The sequence below is a fragment of the Schistocerca serialis genome, chromosome 4 (genome assembly GCF_023864345.2).
Source record: "Schistocerca serialis cubense isolate TAMUIC-IGC-003099 chromosome 4, iqSchSeri2.2, whole genome shotgun sequence".
NCBI lineage: Eukaryota > Metazoa > Arthropoda > Insecta > Orthoptera > Acrididae > Schistocerca > Schistocerca serialis.
Window position 1 is genome coordinate 823,657,768 of NC_064641.1, and position 19,772 is coordinate 823,677,539.

The 19,772-nt window shown below is 40.3% G+C and overlaps 1 protein-coding gene across 1 annotated transcript in view; it reads left to right on the forward strand.

The window, feature by feature from the left end:
* The window catches only part of LOC126473420 (putative aldehyde dehydrogenase DhaS), a 224,857-nt gene that overhangs the window by 155,327 nt on the left and 49,758 nt on the right, over nt 1-19,772 (forward strand). The window contains exon 7 of the mRNA XM_050100447.1: nt 13,328-13,525. Within this exon, the coding sequence (XP_049956404.1) occupies nt 13,328-13,525 (198 nt within the window). The remainder of the gene's footprint in view (nt 1-13,327; nt 13,526-19,772) is intronic.

The following is a 19,772-nucleotide window of genomic DNA, read 5'->3' on the forward strand; positions in this document are numbered from 1 at the left end:
TTCTAATTGACAAACTGACCTTCAAGAAAAATGCTAGATTCAGTAATTTGGAACATAAAATATGGAGCCCTATTAGGTTTCTATTCTAGCAGTTCATAATAAACCAGAATGTGTTTAATGTAACTGAGGAAGCAGCAGCTATTTTCAAAGTGCTGGTAGCAGCTCGACATGTCTCCTGTACGTCAAATCAAATGATTTGAAAATTGTATGTAACGAGATGAATAAATCACATATCACTATTTTAAATCTAACACGAGTAAGTGCAAGTAGAATGATGCTCTGCAGTGGAGAATATAGTATTATGAAAATTTCTGTCAGATTAAAACTGTGTACCAGACCGGGACTTGAACCCAGAATCTCATCTTTTGCAGGCAATGCCTCCTTACTGCGTGAGCTATGTGGGCACAGCTAATGACTACCCATCCTCAACCCCACCCCCCTTCTCCATTCCTTGCAGGAAGTTTCATGGCAATGTACAGTCTGTTGTGGACTGAAAAATTCACTCTGGAAATAATCTTCTAGACTGTGACAAAGCCATTTCCCTTCTCTGCAGTGCCCTTTCTTTCAGGAGTGCTACTCGTGTAAGGTATGCAGGAGAACTTCTGTAAAGTTTGGTAAACAGGAATGAGGTACTGATGAAAGCTGTGAGGACACAAAGCTAAATGCCTTGATAGAAGTGTTGCAACAAGGTAGTGGTTCAATTTGTACCTAAAAGAAAGAAGACAGTTGTATTGAATAGTCAGAGAAGGAGTATGGGCATCATCAGAATGGGGTACTGTCACATGCAGAGTGCCTCAGGGTTCAGTTCTGCCTCCCCCCCCCCCCCCTTTTTATTCTTTTTATTAACGGTCTACCTCTTCATTCAGAATATTGTAAATTCACCATCTTTGATAATGAACCTATAGTACTTCCTGATAATTCATTAGACAAACTTAATGTGTCAGTTAATAAGATTTTTATGGATATTGTCAACTGGTTTAATACAAGAGATCTTTCTGCTAATTACAGTAAAATAAACTTTATTCAGTGTCACAAAGCCTCTAAAGATGAAGAAATAGAGAAAAACCAGGTGACCATCAGACAGTTGGGGTGGATACTTCAAAATATCTGGGCTTCCATTTTGACAGGAATCTAAACTGGGAAAATCAAATCCTGGATCTTTACTAAAGACTGTGTTCTACACTGTACACTTTTTGCACCATTTGCTGTTACAAAAATATGGAAACACTTAAATCAGCTTATTATCATTATTTTCATGCCATTATGGCATCTGGAATCATGTTTTAGAGAAATCAGCCACAGCCTAGAAAGGTGCTGTGTGCACAGAAGGATCTCACATGGAGATCACCCTAAAGCCTCAAGCAGAAACACTTTTAAGGAACTTTAAACCCTCACATTCACTGCACAATATTCAGGGTGTTGGAGGAGGAATAGTCAATATTCAGGGATATGACATGAATGATAATTTGAAGATTTTTCCAAGATAGAGCAAGTTTAATGTAAATTACTATTTATTTTCTATATTATTCTGAACATTGTCAGATTTACACATGTATAACAGTTACAAAAACATTAAAAAATGCTTTTTGCACAGTTTCAGTAGAAAAACACTCTGGTGAGCAGTCTATGATCAGGAATTTGGTGTGTCAGAAAGCGCAGATGGTATTCTTCAACAGTAGCAGGGGCATTACTATCACAGAAGCTGTAAACATATACTATATCTGCATATTCTTTATTAGTGTAGATGTGTGGCATTTTAAGTAGTGTGTGGATGAACAAAGTAAACCCATGCTTCCCTATGATACACTCTTAATTCCTCGCACTACATCACTCACAACACGTCGTATACAACTGGCTAGTTTAATGGTAGAAACACATCACAAGCAAAGAGGTTGAAAGCAATGAGGTAGGTTTGGCTAGAACATAATGTCAAAGAGGCTGGGTGGGTAAGAGACATACATGCGTGCTACTAGCCCAAGAATGTATGACATTAAATGTGCTATGTCTCGGTAACCATTCAGAACAGGTCGTACATTCATACAAAGCTTTTTGCTTCAAATAAGGATTCCTGTCATATCCCTGAAAATTGACCATTCGTACTGTGACACCCTGTATATTCTCCCAGGCAGTGTGTATGTGTGTATCATAGTCACAATACTAAAAGAAAAGACAGTATCCACTATCAGCATGCAAAACTGAGTATGGTACAATAAGGAGTCCGTTTCACAGGCAGTAAGATTTTTAATGCCCTCCCTTCACAGATTAAGTGTTTAGTTTAGTGGATGAGGATCTCTTTAAAAAAAATTAAGCAGTTTCTATTGCAATGGTCATTTTACGCTATAGAAGAGTACCTGAAACACAATGTGTAGTATCCATGCACCTGTATCATTCAGATGCATTTCCAGGTATGTATTTGCTTGCATATCTATTTATTATTGTAAACATATTTAAATACTTATTTTTTCTGTAATATACCTAAGTTGCAGGTACTTTAATATGAAACTGATCCCTACTATTTATGTAATACCATAGAATGTAACCTCATCAAACTTGTAAAACAGACACATTCCATATCCTGTGTGATATATTCACAACATGGGTCATCCTTACATAAAACAAATAAATAAGTATCCAAATAGATTATTTGGTAAGAGCATTGCCTGGAAAAGGCAAGGTTACAAGTTTGAGTTCCAGTCTGGAACACAGTTTTTATCTACCAGGAAGTTTTAAGCACAATTAGTTTACAGCTATTTAGAAATAGTCAATTAGTCATGCAGGTATGCAATCTATGTTAGTGTAAAACTTCCTGGCAGATTGAAACTGTGTGCCTGACCGAGACTCGAACTCAGGACCTTTGCCTTTGGTGGGCAAGTGCTAGAGCACTTGTCCGCGAAAGGCAAAGGTCCTGATTTCAAGTCTTGGTCCGGCACACAGTTTTAATCTGCCAGGAAGTTTCATATTAGCGCACACTCTGCTGCAGAGGAAAATCTCATTATGTTCCACTTCCCTGTAGGTATTCATGATGTGATATACAGAATATGAATGAATGGTTACATGAATTAATTTTAGAAATATTCATTGCTTTCTTTAATGAGAGTAGAAATTTGATAATACAATGCACGAATTAGTATTACTGTTATTTATAAGCAGAATTTTTCCAAAGTCTGACTGTTTGATTACTTTGTGACATAATTGCATTACATATCCCCAAAGTTGTTGAGTTAGTACTAAGTTTGTGCTTCCAGCATTTTAATAGAAAAGAAATATCAATGAAAGTTATGGAGAGTTTTAAAATTCATTCATTTATGTTCTGAAACTCAATTGTGACTATACACAAGGATGTGGAACAAGTTGACAAGTACAATATGAAGCCAACAATTGATTATTGTTAAACTGCTAATGACAATTTTTGTTTTCTTATGCTAAATTTAATATAATACAATTAACAGGAATGCAAAACTGTGAAACTCTTCAGTTCTCTTCAATAGCTTCTTCTTATCTTCTCGTGATAGCTTAATGTCTACATAAGCCACATCCATATTTATCATGGACCAGCCATAAGAATGAAGACCTATTTAAAATGATCATCACAAATTGTCATGCACTTCATTCTCATCTGCCACTACATCTATACTCTGCAAACCATTGTGTAGTGCATGGCAGAGGGTTTGTCTTATTGTACTAGTTATTAGGTGTTCCACCCATTCCATACACATATGTCCCCCTGCAGGTCTGGGGGTTAAAATAGGCCTGAGGTATTCCTGCCTGTCATAAGAGGTGACTAAAAGGAGTCTCACATGTTTCGGCCTTTATGTGATGGTCCCCTGTAGGGTTTGATCTCCATTTTTCAAAATTTTTCCTGAAGACTGAGCCAGTTGGGAAGGGCACCTTACATGGTACATTGTGTCCATCGTGCACTGAGATCTTTAGCCCACTTTCTCATCGTCGGATTGCAGTCCCGCCCATTCTCCATCTCTTGAGCAAGGACACCTTCCTGTGTGCATTTTCCACCGTGCACTATGCAGTGTCACTTTCTATGCTGAGATGACCATGGACTTCTCTTACCTCATATCCAGTTCGGTAGCCAGGCTGTTGTGGTGGGGCCGCCACGCACCCTGTTGGTTGTAGCCCCCTGACAACACAGGGATCACTGTGCTCATGCCTGCGCCGATAACTCGCGATGTATGACACGGAGTAGATGTCCGTCACCCTGGGGCATCGAGACACACGGCAATCGCCATCCTGCCAGGTGGCCTTTGCTATGGCTGGGTGGCACCCGTGGGGAGGGCCACTGCTGAAGTGGGTGGCATCAGGGCGAATGACATGTCATGAAGCGTAGTATGTCATCTTTTGCAAGTGGTCCTCCACCAGAAGTCTCTAAGTGGGCAAAGTCTAACTTTAATGCTAAGAAATATGACCCCAAGTCATTCCTCTCCATCAGAGGAACCCCAGGCTAAGGATGGCAGTGAAGCTTATTCATCCCGGTACATCGTATGTATGAGAGTTGATGGGGAATCTTTCATGTCCATGAAGCCTCAATTTTTTGTGGAGAATTTGGAGGACAAGTTTGGGGAGGTGGAGAGCTTGTCCAAAATGTGCTCTGGGTCAGTTTTGATAAAAACAGCATCCTCTGCCCAGTCACAGGCATTACTCACTTGTGGCAAGTTCCGTTACCATCATGCCTCATAGGAGTTTAAATATGGTTCAGGGTATTATATTCCACAGGGACCTTCTTTTGCAGTCTGACGATGAGCTGCATGCCAATTTTGAGTGGTGAGGTGTTCATTTCGTCCAGCATGTCCTTTCGGGTCCGAGGCATAAGCAGGTTGCCACTGGTGCCTTCATCTTGGCCTTCGAGGGTGACACTTTGCCCGAGAAGGTCAAGGTGATGGTCTACCTCTCTGTCATCAAGCCATATATCCCTCCTCCGATGTGGTGCTTTAAGTGCTGGAAGTTTGGCCATATGTCTTCGCGCTGTACTTCCAGCCCACCTGCCGAGATTGTGGATGTCCATTGCATTCCAATACTCCATGTGCCCCACCTCCCATCTGTGTCAACTGCAGAGAGCATCATTCACCTTGCTCACCAGACTGCAGGATTCTACAGAAAGAGAGGAAAATCATGGAATATCAGACCCTGGACCGACTGACCTACACTGAGACAGTTCTCACCCCATCAGTTCCTCAAATTCCTCTCAGAACCGGGAGGCTACACCTGCCCCCTTGATGGTGGGGGCACTTCCCTCCCTGTTGCTCCCACACCACCTTCTTCGGGACCAACACCCCCCAATCATTGGGAATTTCAGTCCCCACTTCTGAGCCAGAGAAGCGTAAGGCTTCTTCGGCTCCTCTTACTAGTAAGGGGTCCCTTGGGTCGCTTCCTTCCCATGTTTCTGATAGTGGGAAAGATGACATCTGCCAGTGGCTGAAGAGTCCAAAAACAGCTGGTCGTAGGGCCTCACGCTCATCCTCAGTCCCTGAGACAGATTCAGTGAAGTTCTCCCAACCAGGGAAACCCAAGGAACAGTGTGAGAAATCGAAAAAGAAGACCCCTAAGAACAGGGAACTTTTGGTGGCACCCACACCATCGCTACCTGCAAGCTCTGCGTCTGTGGATGGGGTGGAGATTCTGGAATCTACTAAGGACTTGGATCTCGCCAGACCCTCAGACAGACACAATTGATATAGAGTGCTCTGGCAAAAAGTTGGTGGCAGCAAGTGACCATTAGGCGTAAAACTGCATCATTGAATGTGGCACCCACACCATCGCTACCTGCAAGCTCTGCGTCTGTGGATGGGGTGGAGATTCTGGCATCTACTAAGGACTTGGATCTCGCCAGACCCTCAGACAGACACAATTGATATAGAGTGCTCTGGCAAAAAGTTGGTGGCAGCAAGTGACCATTAGGCGTAAAACTGCATCATTGAATGTTCCATGCCTTCCCAGTCTCATGATGATGTCATCCTCCAGTGGAATTGCTGCGGTTTTTTCCACCGCCTGGCTGAGCTACAGCAACTGTTAAGCTTTACACCTGCTTTCTGCATTGCCCTCCAGGAAACCTGGTTCTCAGCAATGCGGACCCCTGCCCTCCGTGGCTATAAGGGATATTACAGAAACCGTAGTGACTATAATCAATTGTCAGGTGGAGTTTGTGTTTATGTCCTAAAGTCAGTCTGTAGTGAGCTGGTGCCCCTTCAAACCCCCCTTGAAGCTGTGGCTGTCAGGATACAGAAGACGCAGGAAAAAAATGTCTGCAATGTATATCTTCCTCCAGATGGTGTAGTACCCCTGAATGTATTAACTGCACTGATTGATAAACTCCCTAAACCTTTCCTAGTTTTGGGAGATTTTATCACCCATAACCCCTTGTGGGGTGGCACCATGCTTGCTGGCCGAGACAAAGATGCTGAAACTTTACTGTCTCAGTTCGACCTCTGCCTGTTAAATACTGGGGCTGCCACACGTTTCAGTGTGGCTCAAGGTAGATACTTGGCCATTGATTTATTAATTTGTAGCCCAGGACTTCTCCCATCTATCCCCATCTTTCTGTCACTGCCACAGCGTCAGGCCCATGGACACCTGCCCAGATGGGCTTTAAACAAGGCAGACTGGGAAGCCTTCACCTCTGCTGTCACCGTTGACTCTCCCCCTCATGGTAACATTGATGTGATGGTTGAGCAGGTGACTAGCACAATTGTTTCTTCGGCAGAAAACGTGATCCCTCACTCTTTAGGGTGCCCCCAGCGAAAGACAGTCCCTTAGTGGTCGTTGGATGTCAGTGAGGCAATTACAGAGCATTGGTGAGCTCTACAGTGACATAAGTGATACCCTTCCTTTGAGCATCTGATAACCATTAAGTTGCTCCATGCTCATGTATGCCAGCGTATAAAACAACAAAAACAGGAGGGTTGGGAGAGGTATGTGTTGACCATTGGGTGCCATACGTCACCTTCCCAAGTCTGGATGATGATCAGACATCTTTTTGGGTACCAGACCCCAATAGGTGTCCCTGATGTTACGATCAATGGCGTGCTATGTACCAATGCAAACGTGATTGCCGAGCAGTTTGTTGAGCACTATGCTTGAATCTCTGTGTTGGAGAACTACCCCCCCCCCCCCCCCCCCCAGCCTTTCACACCCACAAATGGCAGATTGAAAACTCTTGTTCACTACATGCCACAGTGAACCCTATAACGCCCCATTTACACTCCTCAGTGCCCTTGCACATTGCCCCAACACAGCTCCTGGGCCAGATCGGATCCACAGTCAGATGATTAAACATCTTCTGTCTGACTACAAGCACCATCTCCCCATTATCTTCAACCGGATCTGGTGCGACGGCATCTTTCCATTGCAATGGCAGGAGAGCACAATCATTCCGGTGCTTAAACCCAGTAAAAACCCGCTTGATGTGGATAGCTGTTGGCCCATCAGCCTCACCAATGTTCTTTGTAAGCTGCTGGAACGTATGTCTCCAAGTCAGGGTGGCTTCTGCCGGGGTCGCTCTACCACTGATGATCTTGTGTCCCTCAATTCTGCCATCTGAACAGCCTTTTCCAGATGCCAACACCTTGTTGCCGTCTTTTTTGATCTACGCAAAGCGTATGACACAACCCGGTGACATCACATTCTTTCCACATTATACGGGTGGGGTCTCCGAGGCCCTCTCCCAATTTTTATCCAGAATTTCTTGTCGCTCCATACTTCCCATGTACAAGTTGGTGCCTCCTGTAGTTCCCCCTATATCCAGGAGAATTGGGTCCTGCAGGGCTCTGTATTGAGTGTATCATTATTTTTAGTGGCCATTAACGGTCTAGCAGCAGCTGTAGGGCCGTCCGTCTCACCCTCTCTGTATGCAGATGACTTCTGAATTTTGTACTGCTCCACCAGCACTGGCGTTGCTGAGCAGTGCCTACAGGGAGCCATCCACAATGTGCAGTCATGTGCTCTCGCCCACAGCTTCCAGTTTTCGGCTGCTAAATCGTGTGTCATGCACTTCTGTTGGCATCGTACCATTCATCTGGAGCCAGAACTTTGCCCTAACAATTATCCACTCACTGTAGTGGAGACATATCAGTTCTTAGGACTGGTTTTTGGTGCCCAATTGACTTGGCTTCCTCACCTTCATCAGCTTAAGCAGAAGTGCTGGCAGCACCTCAATGCCCTCTGCTGCCTGAGCAACACCAACTGGGGTGCAGATCACTCTATGCTGTTGCAGCTCTACAAAGCCCTTGTTCAATCCCTCCTTGACTATGGGAGTCTGGTTTATGGTTTGGTGGTGCCCTCAGCATTGTGTGTACTCGACCCAGTGCACCAATGTGGCATTCGTCTAGCAACCGGAGCTTTTGGAATGAGTCCAGTGACCAGTGTCCTGGTGGAGGCTGAAGTTACTCCATTGCAGATCCAATGTGCACAACTACTCACCAGTTACGTTGCACACATTCATAGTTCTCCTGAACATCTGAATTACCGTCTCCTTTTTCCAGCCATGACAGTTTATCTCCTGCATCGGCGGCCCAGGTCAGGGCTAACAGTTGCAGTTTGCGTGTGATCCCTTCTGTCTGAACTGGAGTCCTTCCACTTACCACCTCCCATCCAGGTCTGTCAACATACACCTCCATGGTGTACACCTATGCCGCAGATTTGTCTGGACCTTTCTCATGACCCTAAGGACTCAGTTACTCCTGCCGCTCTCTGCTGTCACTTCCTCTTGATTCTTGACATGTTCCGGGGATCTAAAGTGGTTTACGCTGATGGCTCATTGGTTGTTGATCATGTTGGCTTTGCTTACATCATTAGAGGCCAGTTTGAACAGCATTCCTTGCCTGATGGCTGCAGTGTATCCACTGTTGAGCTGGTAGCCATCTCTTGTGCCCTTCTGTATATCCGTTCATGCCCGGGGAATCATTTCTTCAGTGTACTGATTCCTTGAGCAGCCTACAAGCTATCGACCAGTGCTACCCTCACCATCCTTTGGTAGCATCCATCCATGAGTCCGTCTATGCCCTGGACCAGTCCCATCGTTCAGTTGTGTTTGTGTGGGCCCCAGGACACGTCAGCATCCCAGGCAATAAACTTGCCGACAGGCTGGTCAAAGATGCTATGCGGAAACCGCTTGTGGAGATGGGGAATCTCTGAACTGACCTGTGTTCTGACTTATGCCATAGGGTTTCTCAGCTTTGGGAAATGGAATGGCATAACAGTATACACAACAAACTGTGAATCATTAAGGAGACTACGAATGTGCGGAAGTCTTCCATACGGACATCTTGCAGGGAATCAGTCGTCCTCTGCTGGCTCCACATTGACCACACTTGGGCAACCCATGGTTACCTCCTGCACCATGAAGACCTGCCTGAGTGTCGGTGCGGTGCCTGGTTGACAGTAGCTCATATTCTGGTGCACTGTCCCACTTTGACTGCCAAGTGACGACATCTTGCGTTACTGGACTTGTTGCCGCTAATTTTATCTGACAACACCTCAGCGTCTGATTTAATTTTATGTTTTATTCATGAGGGTGGGTTTTATCATTTCATCTAAGTTTTACACATGTCCTTTGTCCCTCTGTGTCTTCCACCCTAGTGCTTCGTGGGAGGAGGTTGTAATGTATTGCAGAGTGGATGGCTTCTCCTTTTTTATTCCCATGATCAGCTAGCCATGGTAATCTGCTTTGTTGTTTTAATCTCTTCATCCCATTTCTTGTGTTTCTGGGGTTTTCTTGTCCCCCTTTTGTCCATTTACATGTTTGTTGCCATTCATCATTCTTGTGATTTTTCCTTTCATTCCACTTTGAGTTGTCAGTCTCGTTTGTTTTTTTCTCACACTTGTGCCATTATTTTATTCAGAACAAGGGGCTGATGTACTCATAGTTTGGTCCCTTTCCCCATCTTTTAATCCAACCAACCGACCGAGCATTCACATATGGAGCACAGGAAGAATGACTATTCTGTTGCCTCTGTGCATGCAGCAATTAATCTAATCCTATAGGAGAAATACATTAGAGGTTGTCCTGTATTGCTAAAGAGGAACTTCAGTCCTTGAGTCCATATAATCAGGTAATTTGTAGAAAGAATTGGTAAAAAAAAATATTAATTTTTGTTTTATATTAGCAGTGATTCTAAACTTCTTGCATGTTGTAGATCTTTGCACCACACTACAGTACCACATTATGAATTCTAGACAAAGATACAACACACATCAAAATTAATTTCTTGTCTTGTACTTTGTTGGGTATGCAGCTTGTATGAAACTGAATTTTATTATTAAATAGAAATCAATAAATGGAAGTATTTACTTGTAGCTGATTGATATGTGGAACCTATAAACATACAGCATCACAGAAGGGTTACTAGCTTTCAGCCACCACTTTTTTCTAGTGTAAGTACACTCATGCACAAACACAACAGTAGACTCTGAAATGCACCCACCTACTACTGTAACAATACTGACTGTTTTATGAATGGCTGCTCAGACTGACAGGAGTAGAGAGGAAAAAAGTCAAGTGGCAATTGGGAAGGGGTAAGATTTATGGGACAAGAGGGATGGGGTGTAAATGACTGAATGGTAGAGAGAGAGGAAGGTATTTCTCCATGAAAGTAGCAAAATGAGGATTGAAAATGTATCATTCTCCAAACTTTGTGAGAGAGTGAGTTGGGACTGGAGCTGGAATGATGTGGGATATAGCAGGAGAAGAAAAGTGATGCTGAGAATAAGGAAGCAAGAAGGGGACTGAAGGAGGTTTAGGCCAAAGGGATTGCGAGAACAGAGGAAATGATGCTGCCCATAAAGCAGCTATAGAAGCCATTGGTGTCATGATGCATAGCTTGTTTAATGACTGTGTGACTGAGTCTGCAGTTAGTCACAGTTTGTCATAAGTAGTTGAAGCACTGTTGCAAGATATGGTGGGGTTTCAGAAGGGCATGGGAAATGTTTTCATATTAAGTGGGCAAGGCATTGTCTGCTTTTACCTCTGTGTTAATGTTGTCAACATATCTCCTGATTCCCATTCTAATATGGTGCCATGAATGCAAAGGCTGTGTGTTGGGCCTTTTTAACATGGAATGGAAGAAACAGTGAAAATGAAGTTATTGTTGGTGATTGATGTGTTTGACGTGAGTATCAGTGGGCATCACATCACACCTACAATGGGAAGCAAGAGTTGGCCAAACATGTTGATAACATTGCTAGGGCCTTTATAGATGGACAATATTATGTCCAGCTAGTCCAGAAACAGATGTACCATGCTTACTGTGATGCCAGCAAACCCATAGCCACTATGAGCCAGTCACTGATCAAAATATATTTTCTCCCTCTCTCAGTTGCCATTTACCTTTTTTCTCTTGCCACTCCTGTCAGCCTGAGCCATCACACATAAACAATCAATACCATAGCAACAACATGTGGATGCATTTGTAAGTCTTGTCATTGTACATGTGAGAGTGCTTACTTACAGTAGAAAAAGAGCAGTAGCAAGAAAGCTGTTGTTATGTGTTTATAATGACCACATATCAGCCTTTCCTCATTTTTCATCATTAATTAGTCCCTGGCCTACCTTTTAGTACTGATTTTATATCCCTAGTAACACACGCCTTTGAGGTGTAAATCTAAAGATAAATGAGTGTAATAAGTCAAAGATATTTGATGAGATCTCTACAAGATTGATACCCACTGTACACATTATTCTTACTGCTTGCTTTTACTGAATTATTACTAAGTCTGCAGGCCAACAAGAACTGGATGCAAGTAAAATATGACAATACCCCAGTCTTTGAGTCAAGTGGGACATACTTCTATGAGAATCACATGCTGAAATGCACTTCTTCATTTGTTTATTTATGTGCAGATTCAGTTTCAGCTTGTTATCCAGCCAGACATTCAGGAACCATGCATAGATATGCATGGTTTTCCATTCGCTGTATGAGCAATTATACCTATTCATTTTATCTGCAGAGCATTGTTATATGTTTGAAATGGCCAACTATAAGTCTGCGGGAGACAAACCTGAAATATTTAATTGTATTGTCTTATAATATTTATAAGTACATTCTCTACTACTCAGATTATGAAATGAAAGAGAGGCATATTAGCATATTAGCCATTCTAGACCTACCTAAGGCTTTTGATACTGTAAATCACTCCATTCTTCTACATAAGTTAGAAACTTATGGGGTCAGAGGAGTGGCATTAGATTTGTTAATATCATACCTTGCTGACAGGAGACAATGTGTTAAGTTGTATCATACAACCGGGGGACATATATAAACAGTAAAATCATCTTATAAAATTCTCAACTGTGGGGTCCCTCAGGGAAGTATTATTGGGCCTTTTCTGTTCATTGTGTACATCAATGATATAATAATTCCAAAAAATGCAGACCTTGTGAATTTTGCCGACGACACCTCCTTCATAAGCTGGGGCCCTACAAAACAGCTAGCAGTGCAAAATAATATGAAGAACACTAGCCTCATCACAGAATATATGACTAAAAATAAATTGGCATTAAATAAGGAAAAGACAATGCTAATGGAGTTTATGCTAAATTACAAATCAAGACAAGTGGATACTGAACCAGAGTTATCAATTGAAACAATTGATAAACATAAATTCCTGTAAATGAACATCTTACATGGAAGGAGCACATCAGCTACATGTGTAAAAAAATCTTGTGTAATACCTACCTGCTAAAATGCCTTTCTAGCATAATAGCGTCACCAGTCTTAAGACACATCTATTTTGGTATTATACACTCCCACCTACAATACGGTATTGAGATTTGGGGTGGGACACCAACGGTATACATGGATAGGGCTTTTAGAGCCCAGAAGAGAGCAATTAGGATAATAGCGAATGTTAGTAAACGTCATTCCTGTAGAGAATACTTCATTAAGTATAATATACTAATAGTGTATTCATTATATGTTCTAAGGACTATACTGTTTGGAAAAGAAAATATGGAGCACAGTATAATAAATAGTGTTATCCATAGTTATAATACAAGGAAGAAAGAGGATTACCACATAAAATTCAGAAATAAAAAAGCAACCGATCATAATCCATTTTCTGCTGGAAGATTTTTTTACAACAGACTGCCAAATACCATAAAAATGTTAAAAGGAAACATATTTAAAATAAAATTAAAGCAGCTGTTAATTGCTAAATGTTTGTATTCCATCAAGGATTTTAAATGTTGTATATACTTTATTTCTACTACTAAACTATAATTATTGTTCATGTATATACTGACTGACTATGTCCACAACTGTAAAAGTTATTATGGACAAATTATCCATTATTATTATTATTTAAAATGAAGTATTTGTTGTTATAGGTTCCATGGTCAGTGAGAAATCTCTTAGTACAAGAATCAGTCTTCACTGAAGTTGTAAAAAAATTGGAATCACGTATGTCCCCATTAAATATTGGTTCTTCCTTGGACAAGGCTGCAGATATTGGACCTGCAGTGAGGAGAAATGTACAGGAACAGGTGATGAAAATATTAAACAGAGCCCAGCAGAAAGGTCTTCAGGTACGTGTAGGGTAGTTGGTTTTCTTGCAGTCATGTACAATAATACAATCTGTGATCCCTAAAATTAGCAGTAGTATGCACTCAGTGTTTTTCACTGTGTTTGACACTTCATAATAACATATTTTTCATAATATTAATTCATAGATGAAATACAATATAATAATTTTACCTTCCTTCAATATATGATGTAACTTACCCATTAATTATATAGGATACATTAAATAGTGTTGGAGAGTGACTTCTTTGAACTAGGCTTCAGGGAAGAGCTATAGAACTTGCACATGGAATCTGCTAGAAGTGCTGAATAAAAAAAGAACAGTTTCTTTCTTCATATTTTTAGTTATTTCGTATTTTAACTGCTTAGTGAAATTTTGGAAAATAAAGAACTAACTTGAAAGTTGAAATAAACATAACAATTCAAGAGAAGATACCCTTTACATTCTTACAGAATCAAGTAGAACAATGTCATATGAAGTGCATCACCATCAATATAAAATCATACTTGGAGGACAGATATTATTTATTGTTTTGGGAAAAGAAGGAAGGAAAGGGCACAGACTGGTACCTTAAATACTAAATAGACAAGAGGCAGGAAGATATGGGGAATCAGAAGCAGCAAAGGAGACAAGTGATTCTCAATAGCAGTGGCAAAATGAGTGTGAAATAGTGTGTGTGTGTGTGTGTGTGTGTGTGTGTGTGTGTGTGTGTGTGTGTGTGTGTGTGTGTGTGTCAGAGAGAGAGAGTGAGAGAGAGAAAGAGAGAGTGAGAGTGAGAATGAGAGAGGGGGGGGGGGAGGGAGGGAGGGAGGGGGGGGGAGACTTTTGAGAGAAAGGGGAGTACAGTTGAATTGAGGCTGACATGGGGTGGAGAATGAAAATTAAGGGCAGAGTAACAGCAAGAGAGCTGGAGGGGAGTAGATAAAATTCAGGGATTCTTCTTTTGGGGGATAAGGATGGGATTTTAGGTAGGACGTCCTAAAATTCCCAAGGCCTGTATGGAACTAAAATTGTAAGTGACTATATTTCATCCAGCAATAACAAAACTATACAGCATATGACAGCCAGTCCAAAAGTTATCATACACTTAAAAGATTTGAAGTACAAATAGCTACAAAGCTGGAATGAAACAGATTCATTGAGCAGGCAGACAGTAATGTAATTATGAGAATCTATTTCAGAGTAAGATGATTTACAAGATGAAATGAACCAACAGTACACCAGATATATTTCAAATACGAAGAAAACCAAAGAAAAAGAAATATCAAATGGGACAAGCTATTATGAAGAAGACAATAACTTGAATCAAATATTGATAAAGATATAATAGAACATGCTGAGTTATACAAAACTATTTGAAAAATCAGCTGAAGACCCATTTGTGTAACAGAAAGAAAAGTTTTGTAATCCTCTGGGCCTGGTGCATAATAAATGTCTCTCAAGGACATAATAAATTTTGTATCACCGGTTATGCTGCTATGAGTATTATGTACATTTGAATTATAGGCTTATTTCCAATGTACAGAAATCATCAGATTACCTGTTGTAGAACATCTTATAAATTTTGGTATATTTGTATATCACATGTGAGTTACTTATGGATAATATGATTTTACATACATTTTCAAGTCTTGACCTCCATGCTATATCATTGTTTCTGTTGCTATTTGTTTGTTTACTGAGTATAATCTTTTGTCAGGTTACCTTCCATTCAGAAGGCTGTTGCACACAGCGACTGTTATACTGACTTGTAAATAATAGATTTCAGCTACCAGTCGTGCTTTTAAATTCAATTCAATGAACTGTGGTTGAAGCCTGAGCAACAGGCATTACATATCTTGATCAAAAATGATAGTGCTTTGAGAATGGCTAGTTTCTAGCTGAAATCTAGATCCACCAATAAAAATTTAAAAAGGACGACTGATAGCTGAAATCTATTATTTTCTTTTGTTGTTATTCTAGTGTTGTGTGTTACGGTATGTTCTGACACATTAAAGATGCTCAGAAATAAGCTTAATTTTATGTAGAAATTTTGTGACAGTAATTATGTCAAAAGATCAGCAATATTGTATAGTTACATCTGTTTGTTGACAATTCGATCAGCAATGTTTTTGAGTATTATTGAATGGATATCTTTGGTATTGTGTTACTTACATTTTGTCTCTGGTTGTATTATGGTTTATCCAGACACTCAGTGGAAAATGTCAAGAAAGTTTTCAATGAAGTGTTTATATTTCAAGTCAATTTGTTCATTGAGGATTATTTCTGACCATTATTAATGAAGTGTTGGAGCATACAATAACACACAACACTAGAATAACAAGAAAAGAATATAATCAGTAAACAAATAGACAGAATGGAAACACCAACATTGTGTGGAAGTCAGGACTTGAAAACATATGTAAAATAGTAATATCCAATGAAAATAATACTCATAGCAGCATAATTGATTATACAAAATTTATTAGGTCTTATAAAGAAGAGTTGCTAAAAGTAGCAGATCAGTTTTGCTATTTGGGCAGCAGGATAAGTGACAATAGCTGAAGTAGAAGGGATGTAAAATGCACACTAACAATAGCATATGAAAGTGGCTATGAAAAAGAGATACTTTTTAACATCTGATATGATTTTAAGTGTTAGGAAGTCTTTTTTAAAGTATTGGTGTGGATTGTAACCTTGTACAGAATTCAGAAGTGGAGAAGAAACAATGTAAAAAAAGAGAATATAAGCTTTTGGCATGTGGTCCTAAATAAGAGAGCTGAAGATTGGATGGGTAGTTTCAGATTGAAAGAAAAGACATACTGAACTAAAATGGAGAAGAAAGAAATTTATGCCACAATTAAACTAAAAGAAGAGTTTGGGTGATAGGACACTCCTGAGGCATCAAAGAATAGCCAGTTTGGTAATCGGGGAAAGAGTGGGGGTAAAAAGTGTACTGGGAAACTATAATAAACGGGTTCAGGTGGGTGTGAGTTGTAAAAATTGTGCTCTTATGAAGAGGCTTGCACAAGATAGACTGGTGTGGAGACCTGCATCAATTCAGTTTTTGGACTGGAGACCACAATAACTACTACAGCAACAATATTGCATTTATATCATGTACTTCAACTTATGTAACATTTTCCTTTGTAAAGATTGAATCTGTATGACTAGTATTTCCATTGGCATCTGACAGTGGCTTAAGAATCTGAAAACAACTCTGTGATTAAATAAATAAGAAAGCATTTCTTTATTGTATTAAATGAAGAATTATTTGTTTTCAAGATTATTATTATTATTATTTTTGCGATATATATCCATTTTTGCGTGGAAACACATGGATGTGGAATGAGTCAAAAAATTTAATTCTTTATTATGTTGTATAATTAAGGACCACAAACTATGATTAAGAATACAAAGTAGAAAATAATAATAAAGGTCAATCAGGAAGTTCTAATTACACTCAGAAACAGAGGTTAAGAAGCAATTTTCAGGTATTATCTAAACATTTATTTATGAATTAAAAAAGACCATCTTGCTGTTGAAGTACAAAGTCACATGTCAGTGGGAAGTTGGGTGGCTGGAAGTGACAGAACATAAGCTCCATCCAGTAATGCCCATAATGTGGCCATAGCATACATCCTTCCAGGCATGTTGACAGGACAAAGTACTCCTTACTCATCTCCACATAGGCCACAGCCTTATGATGCATGGCTTCTTGCTCCAGGGAGGGGACCCTCCAATGTGTGGTGTTTGTGGTGTACAGGTCACCATGCGTCACATTTTATATGTGCTGTGCTTCATTTTCCAGCCTGTGGGCCGCAGCAGATTTGTCAACAGATCTGCCCTATATTTTAAGTAATGTTCAAATAAATGGTTCACATTTTAAAGTTTCGTGAAATGTCCAACATTTTTCCCAAGATTTTATGGAGATGTTTTTAATTTGTTAATACGGTGACTGGCTCACCCATGTTTTTTGTAAGTGGTCAGCCAGTGACATTTTCCTATCTTTTCCTTTAGCTTCTTTATCACTTTATCTGCGTATTAATCTCCTGTATAGCTACATTTACACTCTCTTCAGTGTTTTAGCGCATTTGAGATAGTGATTGTTTGGTCAGTTTGAGTGGAAGAGTGTGCAATAATTTTAGAGATTTTATGTACATTCATTTGTTTTATTGAGTGTAAAGGTGCTGATAAACTTGCCGTTGAGCACCCATAAGCGCTCTCTCTCTCTCTCTCTCTCTCTCTCTCTCTCTCTCTCTCTCTCTCTCTCTCTCTCTCTCACACACACACACACACACACACACACACACACCATCATCTTGACTTACAGAGCACAAATTAATGTAAATAAAGCAGCAAGATATATTAAAGCAGGAATACATAGAAATATATGGGAAATTATCCTATGTATCTCCTACACAGATAAATGTGGAAAGGAGTATCACCACCAAGTGTACAAGAGATTGACCTCATTTACGGATATATTATCACACCAACAGCTTGTACCCCTTGTCAGCTTGAAACTATGTGTACTACTGGCACAAATTGTACATCCATTTGCATGTTTTAAAGCATTAACCAATGTATTACCCCCAACCATTAGGCAGTTATTACATGTAACAGTTACAATCTTAAGACCCCTTGCTTTGCAAAGTTCGCTCTCACACAATCACTCTTTCCACCCTCTCTCTCCCTCTCACCTTCTCTCCCTCTCCCCTCTCCCCTTCTCTCCCTCTCCCCTCTCCCCTCTCCCCTTCTCTCCCTCTTCCCTCTTCCCTCTCCCCTTCTCTCCCTCTTCCCTCTCCCCTTCTCTCCCTCTTCCCTCCCTCTCCCCTTCTCTCCCTCTCCCTCTCTCCCCACTCCCCTCTCCCCTCTCCCCTCTCCCCTCTCCCCTCTCCCCTCTCCCTCTCCCTCCAGCCTCTCATATCTATCTAGGAGTGCCAACCAAAATTGTTATTTGTGTATAATTTTACCACTGTAGCCAATATGATTATTGTACTTAAAGTTTGTAGCATTTCACCTGATTGTATAAACGAGTATGAAGTTAAAGTTATTTCAACTTGTCAAAATCAGATTTATATACCACCTGAAGTATTTATTTCAATGCATGTATTCGACACCTCAAAACAAACACCTCCAAATCCTTTAAAATTTATTCTGTAATAATGTTGTTATGATGTACATTCTTCTTACTTTGTGAGAATGTTTTCTCTTCTGCTATACGATCCTTGGGTCCAATAGTTTCCAGATGCCATATTTGTTTATGAAATATGACAGTATACATGTGATGTGTTATGACAGTGAAAGGAATCTGTGACCACTGGAGGTACTCTATTCTACTTATTTTATGTTTACTGTTAGATATATGCTAAAAAAATTTTGTCAAAAAAAAACCAAAACCATGTTCTGAAATAGTGTTTTGTTTCTCCACTAGACAGTGCCACAAATTCCTCCAAAAAAATTGTAACACAACACACAAACAAATGTCATACTAACAAATGTAAATCCACCTGATGATGGAGGTTTAAACCTTTGAAACGCATTGTGGAGATAAATAAACAGTGACTGGTAATAGTAAACTTGTTGTTTCATTTCATGTCAATAACAGTCACGGTAAAGTATAACCTAAAATGTTCACATTTAAAGTTATTTGCACCTTGTTTCAGTGGATGTAAGGAATCTCAGTTGTTGAGCAACCCAGCAGTACTGACAGCACAGCCCACTTTAGCAATAAATAGTTTAAAAATAATTGCATTGTTAGTATGCCAGCGTTATGGTGTTCCATTCAGTGTTTAGCCATGCAGATTTAGATTTTCCAACATTACTTAAGACAAATGTCAGGATGGTTCCTTTGTAAGAGATATGTCTGATTTCATTTCCATTGGCTGATACACCTATGACTACCATCAAAAACTTACTTGGGGTAACTAGAGTTAGTGTATATAGCCCTCTGACAATGTTTGCAGTTATGGTAAGAAACCATACTGGAAGAAACACCAAGCTTACTGTTAGAGACTTGAGGACATTCAAGTGGTTCCTATATTTAACAAAATCACTTCCATCAGATTGATTGCAAGATTTATCATGTGTCTAAAGAATGCAGTTTCAAAGATAACTTTTTGACAGGAACTGTGTAAACAGAATACAGTAAGACCGTGATAATACAGCACTCAATAATCCGGCAGACCCGATATTCCGGCACACATCAGAAATTTTCCGGCATTTTTAGTTTGGCGCTGACGAGACTGGCCTGTTATGCTGGCGTTTGC